This window comes from Artemia sp. Qi Xiang Cuo, chromosome 3 (genome assembly GCF_049724085.1).
Source record: "Artemia sp. Qi Xiang Cuo chromosome 3, ASM4972408v1, whole genome shotgun sequence".
NCBI classification, from domain to species: Eukaryota; Metazoa; Arthropoda; class Branchiopoda; order Anostraca; family Artemiidae; genus Artemia; species Artemia sp. Qi Xiang Cuo.
This window is the reverse complement of record NC_142796.1, coordinates 50,192,463-50,202,614: the sequence shown is the minus strand read 5'-3', so window position 1 is coordinate 50,202,614 and position 10,152 is coordinate 50,192,463. Positions and strand designations below refer to the sequence as shown.

At 35.3% G+C, this 10,152-nt stretch overlaps 2 protein-coding genes across 2 annotated transcripts in view; one reads left to right on the top strand and one right to left on the bottom strand.

Moving 5' to 3' along the window:
* Window positions 1-1,712: 1,712 nt before the first annotated feature.
* Window positions 1,713-2,486, bottom strand: LOC148954228 (uncharacterized). Its single transcript, XM_089086203.1, has one exon. It carries the CDS (start codon window positions 2,484-2,486, stop codon window positions 1,713-1,715), a length of 774 nt encoding a protein of 257 aa, XP_088942329.1.
* Window positions 2,487-2,537: 51 nt separating this feature from the next.
* Window positions 2,538-10,152, top strand: part of LOC148954227 (cytochrome P450 CYP12A2-like) — a 65,679-nt gene continuing 58,064 nt past the window's right edge. The window contains exon 1 of the mRNA XM_089086202.1: window positions 2,538-2,603. Coding sequence (XP_088942328.1) covers window positions 2,538-2,603 — 66 coding nt within the window. The remainder of the gene's footprint in view (window positions 2,604-10,152) is intronic.

The following is a 10,152-nucleotide window of genomic DNA, read 5'->3' as shown; positions in this document are numbered from 1 at the left end:
GCTAATCTTACTGGCCAACCTGGAATAAGCTACTGCGGGGATAACCGGCCCTTCAGTAGGTGAGACAGTGACAAAAGTAGACAGCAGGGAATTATCAGAGCCACATTGACACAGCAAGTCCAAAACATCTTTCAAATTTCTATGCAAAGCTAGGTCACCCTGCGGCTTTGGAACAGCTTTATTTGGATCTGCTATTCCCCAAAACTCTGCTTTAGCATCCTTAATGCCTTTTATCATCAAAAAATTCCAGTGCATGATTATTTATTGTCACTTCATTGATTCCTTTGCAAAAACTTGATTGGAGGAAATTCAGAACAGGTGAATATGCATATTTTACCAACATCTTGCTCATGTCACAGCAATAATAACAGCAGTTTAGCGGAAGTATAATTTGTACTTCACTGAAAAAATTCTTTTAATTGTCTTCACTTTAATAACTTTAAGACATCAAAAATTAATTAGGACTTTAAGGAATAAATATCAGCATATGTATATTAAATTGACAATGCACATTTTTTCAGTAAATCCATTTGAATCTTTTTCAGTAAAGTACAAATTATATTCTGGCTTTTAGAAAGCATAGGAGTTTTGAACCCTACTTATTTTAATTTCTGTTCGTTTTGGGTTTCCTTTATTTATTGATACTGATTTGTGGTAGTTGTATGCTTGGTAGATTATTTGATTCTATTTTTGTTCATTTTTGGTTTAATGGAGTTCTTTACTTTTGTTTGAAAAACTTATTTTTTGGAAAAAGTTTTTTTTAAATTAATAATAAAAAGATCCATATAGACTATCAAGGGCTCTTAGGAGAGAGAGAGAGGAGTAGAGGTAGACACCTCAAAGTACTTTCGTTTGGAGGTCATATAAAATTATTACAGTTGTTATTTTAGTATTTGTTGTTTTGTTGTACATTTTCTTTTTTTTTTTTTTTTTAGTTTATACATGTTGTTTCACTTTCAATTTTGTAAATTTATGTAGTGGAGAATTTAATATGTTTTCCATCCTTTTTCAAAAAAGGAATATGTAATTTTTTGCTTATTATGACACTTTGGCAGCACTAGTTAGTTTTATGGCGGGTGTTGGCGGTGATAGGCACAAATGGGGGAAGCAACAAACAGTGTTTCTGGGACAAAAGAAGGGACTGCCCAAAATCGCACATCAACTGCAAGTGCCTATCATGCAATGTTGGCAGCCATAAGGTACTAAGGGTAGCCTCATAAGAGTTGTATTTCAGGTCTAGTATCACTTTCACTGCCTGTTTTTGAATGACCTCCAGATCTTCACTTAGGTGTTCAATGTTATGAGCCTGAGGGCCCCACACAGGGCATGCATATTCTTGGATAGGGCACACATATGTGACATAAACCGTCTTCAGCTGACTTTGTGAGAAACCCAGTCAGTGCAGGGTAATTAGCAACTGTAGTGCACAACTACCTTTTTTCACCAAACCGGCGATGTGCACACTCTGGGCTGGGCTGGATCTGGGCATGAGAGGTCACAATTAAGCGGATTAAACCTCGTGACTTTTTGTTTTATTCACAATAAGCTGGAGATCATTAATGTTACACTGCTCGAGAAAGGATATACTGATCTCACTGCTGAATTGGGGAGATATGCTTCTGACTTTTCAGCAAGATATTTCAGAAGTAGGGAAATATTGTCCATGTATTTGAATCTGTCTTCAAACTTGAGGATAATGTAGTTAATTACCACTAAAAACAAAGGGCTGCCTGCTTAGTGCCTTGCGGCATGCCACAGGTCAGTTCAGCCCACTCAGAGTTTAAGTCACTTGGGAAGAGGGCATAGACACACTTGTAGTGGTTACACAGAAAGTCAACAACTAAGTGCAAAATATGCTTCCTAGCGCCCATCTTTTTGAGGTTATTTGCTGCTGTATAATGACGGATCAAGTCAAATGTCTTACAATAATCGACTAAAAGCAGGTCAACAAGGCTACTGCCTTTGTCCAACCACTCGGTAATCAAGTGGTAGAGACGTACTAGATAATGCTTCATACTACTCCCTTTCAAGCAGCTGTACTGAAATGGATCAAGGGCTGGCTGAACTTGGGCTAGGAGCTCTCTATAAATAAAGGATTTGGTCACTTTAGCCATATTAGGCATAACAGAAATCGGACAAAGCTGATCACAGGATTTTGGGTCTTTGACTTTGGGTAAGACAACCACGTAGGCTTTTTTCCAAGCACTTGGGAATTTGTGCTCCTTGAACAACTGATTGATTACTGATGAGAGTGGTTTTGCTAGAAACATAGAATATTCTCTTAAAAGTTGGACTGGCAATTCTCCTTGATAAGAAGCACAGTTGCTTTTCAACTTTTGAAGTTCTTTATACACCATGAACTTGGATACCTCAACAATTGTATCTTCAGAGACGTCAGTAATGAGGGCTTTGGCTTTGGTGAAAGACGGATGAGTAGTAGAGATTGAAGTGAAAAAGGCATTCACTTCAGCTGATTTTATCAGCATTCTGTCATCTTTCTGTATCTTAATATCACTGGTGGTTTTTTTACCAGTAAGATGCTTGACTTCAGAGTGCCACTTGCAGGGCTCACCTTGAAGGAGAGGCAAGACTTTGTCATGAACGTACTGTTTCTGCACTGCTCATAACAGTTTAACAATGCGCTTACGAAGTTTGTTTGCTTGAACAGTATCTCCACTGCAATGTAACTGGCAGCAAGTTAAGATAAGCATCTTGAGATCTGGTGTTACACAAGGTTTGTCAGTGTCACCAACAGTTTTTTTTTCTCAGGGAAATGTTCATGATATTTACATAACAGCAAACAGTTGAAAGTATCAACTTTCTGATCAATATCTGTCAAAGAGCAAATCTCATCAAAGTCAAACGTCCCAATCCGCTGTCCAAAGGAACGAATTGCCTCTTTAGTCATAGGTCAAGTGGCAATTTTTACTTTACTTGGTGCTGGAAGGCCAACCTTGGCCTTCCAAAGAAGTGTGATATGGTCAGAGTTCTGCAACAAACCAAGAGAGCAGAGTACTTTGTAATAATTGGGAATGTTTGTGAAAATAAGGTCCCTTGTTTGTGTATAAAACTTTTTTCTTTTTGCTCTATTTGGCACTATACGCTAACTGTAATGGGAAATGAGCATAAAAACTAGCCTGGGATTATATTCAGTCTCAATAGAGAGGGGCAGGGTGCATTTTCAAAGGCGTGAATTAATATATTTGGAATCAATGTTAAAAGGTTTTTCAAGATGCATACGTGATCATTTTGTAGCTGATAAAGTTGTCTTAAACATCACTAAATTTATCATTTGTTTTTTAAAAGATGATCAAATCAGTTTATTTGCCTTTTAATCGTTAAGATTATTTATTGGACAGAAATTCAACAAGAAAAGGAAGCAATACCACACTCCCTATCCAATGCTCCTTCCATGCACAATGCAATTACTTCTATCACCTCCCCCCTCCTTTAATGGGAGCAGGTAGTTGTTGTATGAGACTGGATACTACCAGATACTTGATATTTAAAAATTGGGTTTTCAGCATTATTATCCACCTGTTCATGAAAAATAAGCACAGAAGATAATGCAAACCAAAAAATAAGTGAAGTATGGTTGATACCATTGGTCTGTATCTTGCCCCATTAGGGGAGGGGCATATTTATGAGGGTTTCAATTGGCATATTCAGAATCAGTGTTCAAAAGCCCATCACTGAATTCAGTGAATTTATCACTGACTTTAAAGGATGAGCAGGCCACTTGATTTGCCTTTCAATTGTTTTAAATTACTTATAGGACAGAAATTCAATAGAAAAGGATTACTTATTCATTGGTCTTTCCAAATATAATTCATCCATCAATGTTGAAATTGCTTCCTAGACTCCCTCATCCTTTCCCTGGTAGTAGGACTAGATATAGAGGACCATAGGTTTGCAAAAAAAAAAAAAAAAAAAAAAAATAATCAAATTGCCATTATTCTGAATTATAAACCAACTGTTGATGTAAAATAACCACACAAATAAAAGCAAATCCACCAGAAAAAAAAAAAAGAAACTTTTGCATATAGCCTATGGCTATATCTTGCCCTATTGAGGGAATCTAGGATACAACTTTGAAAGCAGTGATTGTAATTTTAAAAGAACTTTGAAAAGAGAATATAAGGGCATGTTTTAATATTTTATTTTACCTGATTTTGTCCAATACTAAACTTTACCTTTTTAAGGCTCTTTTCAAATATACCTGTTCCATTTAATTGCAAATTCCATCTAAGCCTTTAAAGTGACAAAACAATTTAGGAGGGGGGTATAAGATAAGGAATAAGAAACATATTGTTTAGTGCTCTTTTTAAATATAATAATCATTGCAATTTTGCCTCAGTCCCTCTAATGGGCTTAGACTTGACTTTCTGACTTTGGATTATGTCCTGTCTAGCCCATTGAACATGGAAATACAATAGATAGATAGATAGATAAATTGTATTTCATACAAATATAAACAACACAAATAATTAAATACAAAAGCCATATATAAAGCCAACAGGTAGCTAAACTCGAATGGAAGGCTAATAATTATTACAATGAGTTCAGGCAAATCAAAAATAAAGATAAAGAAGATAAACCAATAAAAACCATAACATATAGAGGAAAAACAACGCAGGCTACTCCAGCACGGCAAAATCTAAAAATAATGCTAAGAAACAAATTATCAAGAAGAATCACCCTGTCATCAAAGGTTAATAATATATTCTACTAATCTAGTCTTCAAAAGTGATTGGCTATTAAGATTTTTAAATTTACTATTTAATTTTAGCCTATTTGCTATAGAAGGGATTTGGTATCTTATTGAAAATTTATCTCTTTCACAATTAATCAAAGGGATTCGCTCAAAAAGGAGCCGACGAAGAAGCGAGTGAGCAAATAGGGGTAACAAGAATTTGTGATTCATAAAAATAACTCGGCGGAGACTGAATATCATAATGCCAGAGCAATAATTGCAATTCCCTAATTTGATTAAGGTTTAAGATATGAAGAAATAAAAATAAAGTTTTTGTTTCAGAAAGATTTTGAAGTCATGCAGGATGATGAAAGAAAGTACCAAGGATTCTTACGGCTTTATTTTGCAATGTCTGGAGGTGTTTAAAATGATTAGGAAATGTATATAGGTAAATAATGGGACAATATCTTAGGTATGATTCTATTAAAGAATAATAAAGAATTTGAATAATTGAAAAAGGGAAAACATACTTTAACCGATGTAAACATCCTAAATTTTGGGCTAATTTTATACGGAGATGGTCAGAATGACTACGGAAACATTCTGTCTTAGACAAATTGAGAACTAGACGATTACAAGAAAACCACTGGATAACTGAATTCATTTAAGACCCCATGTTCTTGATCAATAATGAAGGGGTTTTAGCTTCAACAGATACCACTATATCATCTGCATACATAAGTGCTAGGCTATCCTTATAGGACATAAATAAAAAAAACAAGTTTTTTAAACTGAAAGTAAGGAGCGACATTAAAACTTAAAACGAACAGAAATTATTCCGTATATGAAAGGGGCTGTCCCCTCCTCAACGCCTCGCTCTTTACGCTAAAGTTTTTTATTGTTTTAAAAAATAAAGTTGTGAGACAGAGTCAAACTTTAGCGTAAAGAGCGAGGCGTTGAGGAGGGGACAGCCCCTTTCATATACGGAATAATTTCTGTTCGTTTTAAGTTTTAATGTCGCTCCTTACTTTCAGTTTAAAAAACTTGTTTTTTTTATTTAATTTTTGAACGTTTTTGAATTAATGCAGGTTTTGATTTTGGCTCACCGTACATGAATAATTAAAACAAAATTTCATATTATTTGGTTAAATGGCTTTCTCGAAACTTGTTTAATTTTATTTACGAACGTTTTTATTAGTAATAAATATACGTAACTTAGAATTAACTTACGTAACGAACTTCTATATTCATAAATTTTTAACACGTATATTAGGGGGTTCGCCCCCTAGTCAATACCCTGCTCTTTAAACTATAGTTCGAATTTTTTTTTCCAGTTCTTTAAAAATGACCTCTTAGTCACAGTCAGTTGATCAGTTGAAAAACTTGTTTTTTTTTTTATTTAATTCCTGATCTTTTTCTTTAATAATGCTGGGAAATCCGGCGCTCCCTTCATAGCAATGTCCCTTCCCCCATGAAAACTTCCTTCATGGAAAGATCCTTCCATATAACCCCCGACCCTCTCCTTCCCCCACCTACCAGAAAAAAACTCCGCTGAAAAAGTCTGTATACTTCCCAATAACCAATACTATATGTTAACATTGAGTAAAGTTCATAACTTTCAGCCCTCCCCCTGGGGACTTTGGGGGATCAAGTCATCCTAAAAGACATTTTTATCATATTTTCGACCATGCTGAACAAAATGGCTATCTCAAATTTTTGATCAGATGACTTTGGGGAAAAAATGAGCGTGGGAGGGGGCCTAGTTGCCCTCAATTTTTTTTGGTCACTTAAAAAGAGCACTAGAAATTTTAATTTCCGTTGCTATGAGCCTTCCCACAATATTCTAGGACTACTGTGTTGATATGATCACCCCTGGGGAAAAAAAAACAAAAAAAAACAACAAACAAACAAACAAATAAACACGCATCCGTTATCTTTCTTCTGGCAAAAAATGCAAAAATCCACATTTTTGTAGATAGGAGCTTGAAACCTCTACAGTAGGGTTCTCTGATACGCTGAATATGATGGTGTGATTTTCATTAAGGTTCTATAACTTTTAGGGGTCTTTCCCCCTTTTTTTGAAAATCAGCCAAATTTTCTCAGGCGCGTAACTTTTGATGGGTAGCTCTAAACTTGATGAAAGTTATATATTTGAAATCAGCATTGAAATCTGATTCTTTTGATATATCTATTGGTATCAAAAACCCGTTTTCTAGAGTTTCGGTTACCATTGAGCCGGGTCGCTCCTTACTTACAGTTCGTTACCACGAACTGTTTGATACAATTAGGGAGATCATTTATATATATCAAAAATAGTAACAGTCCAAGTATAGACCCCTGGGGCACTCCAATATTATCCAGGGAGTTAGGCTGAGACAGATGGCCTCGTAGGTCTACCTGGAATCCGCGATTACGTAGATGACTTTATTAAATCCAATGTCTTTCCATGAATTCCAGAGTTATTCAATGTTTCAAACAAAATGGAATGATTTAGAGTATCAAATGCTTTTTTTTATATCGTAGAAAATACATGATACATAATTATCTTTATTAAGTGAGTCATTAGTTTTAAGCAAAAGGGCTGCAACTGCTTGTTCAGTAGAACGACCTGGTCTAAACCCAAACTGGCTTTTGGTTAAAAGATTTTTTGTATCTAAATAAGACAATATTCTTTTGTGAAATAACTTTTCCAAAATCTTTGAAAATGAAGAAAGTATTGCAATAGGTTGGTAATTCTCAACATTAATTTTATCACCTTTTTTATACCGTGGAATAACTCGGGAAATTTTCCATTTAGTAGGGAATACCCCAGAAGATAAACACAAATTAAAGATATAAACAAGAGGTGTATGAATTACAGATGCAAGGTGTTTCAAAAGATTAGTTGAAAGTCTATCCAAACTTAATGAATTACCTCTATTTAAATCTACTAAGTTTTTTTGGAATTTAACAAGACTAACTGGGGTCAAAAACATACTTAGATCCTCTGATTGACGAAGGTATTCTTTATATGAATGAGCTGAAGTCGAGCCAAGACCACGAGTAACATCAGAACCAATACTAGCAAAATTTTGTTGTTTTGTTGTACATTTTCTTTTTTTTATTTAGTTTATCCATCTGTTTTTCACTTTCAATTTTGTCAATTTATATAGTGAGGAATTTAATCTGTTTTCCATCCTTTTCAAAAAAAATTTCAAAAATTTAATGTTTTTAATTTTATAACTTTAATAAATAAAATAATATTAACATTTTGATTAATAAATATCAGTAAATTTATATTAAAATGACAATGCAATTTCTTTTGTATTTTTTCATTAAAGTGAAATTTTTGTTCTGGCCTTGGGAAGGCATAGGGGTTTTGCGCCCAACTTATGTTAATTTCTGCTCGTTTTGAGTTTGACTCGGTTATTTATTGTAATTTCTGTTCGTTTTGGGTTTCATTTATTTATCGATGCTGATTTGTGATGGTTTCACGCTTTGTAGATTATTGGATTTTATTTTTGCTCATTTTTTGTTTAATGGAGTTCTTTTCTTTTCTTTGAAAAACTTATTTTGTGGAAAAAGTTTTTTTTAATTAATTTCTGTTCGTTTTATATTGACATAGTCTTTTCAGGGGAAAAAAAATAATACTATAAATCTTTTCATTTCTTAAAACTTTATAGTTTGGCCTGCTATTTGTATGCTGGAGAAGAAATTTCAGCAATTTTTTAACAACATACATCCTTTTAAAAATCTGGACACAAATAGCACTGTTTAATTTAGTTTCATACCTCACTCTAGTTGACCTGAAACGGACAAATTAATACCATCCGCAAAAAAATATGTACTTCCTTTGATAGCTTAGATACATTTATTCTATTTTGATTGGGTTAAATTTTAAGAGCAGAACTAGCCCCAAAAGTTTGAACATAATACACTCAGTCGTTCTTGGGATACTGCTAAGATGCATTATTGGGAATTAGCATTATCACAGTGCATTTTGATTTAATCTTAAGGCAACATTTAGTTTTTAAACTTAATGGAAAATTGGGAGGGTGGGCGTGGGAGGGTGGGTGTGAAAGGGGAATTAGTTGCCCTCCAATCACTTTCGACTATTAAAAAGGGCATCAGCCCTTTTTATTTTCAATCGAATGAGCCCCTTTCGAAATTCTCACGACAACTACTTCGTTACGAAGTGCCCTGGTCTAAACAACAACAACAACAAAAATATCACTAATCACTTTCGACTATTAAAAAGGACATTAGCCCTTTGAATTTCAAATCGAATGAGCCGTTTTTTGAAGTTTCTGCGACAGCGCCTTCTATAAAAACTTTATATGCCCCCAGGGCATAACTTAAACCCCTTGCCCTGAGGGCTGTGGGGGAGAATCCTCCTAAAAACATATTATCGATCTGGAAATCAACTACGCTGAACAAAATGGCTATCTAAAAATTTTTATTGGAAGCCTGTTATAAAAACCTTATATGCCCCCAGGGCTTAAAACCCTTGCCCTGAGGGTTGTGGGGAAGTGTCCTCCTCAAAACATATTTTCTATCTGGAAATGATCTATGCTGAACAAAATGGCTATCTTAAAATTTTGATTGGATGTGTTTGGGGGAAAGATGGGCACGGGGGGTGCTATTTGCCCTCCAATAACTGTTAACTAAAAAAAAGGGCAATAGCACTTTGAATGTCCAATCTAATGCGCCTGGATCGAGGTTTCCGTAACAACGCTTTCTGTAATAAAACCTTAAATGCCCCCAAAGTAAAACTTAAAACCCTTGCCCTAAAGGCTGTGGGGGAGTGTCCTCCTAAAAATTATATTTTATATCTGGAAATCAACTACGCTGAACAAAATGGCTATCTTAAAATTTTGATTGGATGTGTTTGGGGGAATGATGGGCACGGGGGGCTAGTTGCCCTTAAATAACTGTCGACTATTATAAAGGGCCCAGGCCCTCTTAAGTTCCAATCTACTGAGCCTTTTTTGAAGTTTCTACAACACCGCTTCCTACAGCAATTTCATGGGCCACCAGGGCATAACTTAAACCCCTTGTCCCGAGGGTTGTCTATCTGGAAATCAACTAGCCTATGCTGATCAAAATGGCTATCTCAAATTTTTGATTGGATGTGTTTGGAGGAATGATGGGCGTGGGGGGGCTAGTTGCCCTCCAATCACTTTTAACTATTAAAAAGGGCACTAGCCCTTTGAATTTCCAATCGAATGAGGCTGTTTTGAAGTTTCTACGACAACGACTTCTATAAAAACCTTATATGCCCCCAGGGCATAACTTAAAACCCTTGCCCTGAGGGTTGTAGGAGAGTGTCCTCCTCAAAAATATATTTTCTATTTGGAAATTAACTACGCTGAACAAAATGGCTATCTTAAAATTTTGATTGGATGTGTTTGGGGGAATTATGGGACGTTGGGGGGGGGGCGAGTTGCCCTCCAATCACTTTCGACGATTGAAAAGGGTAC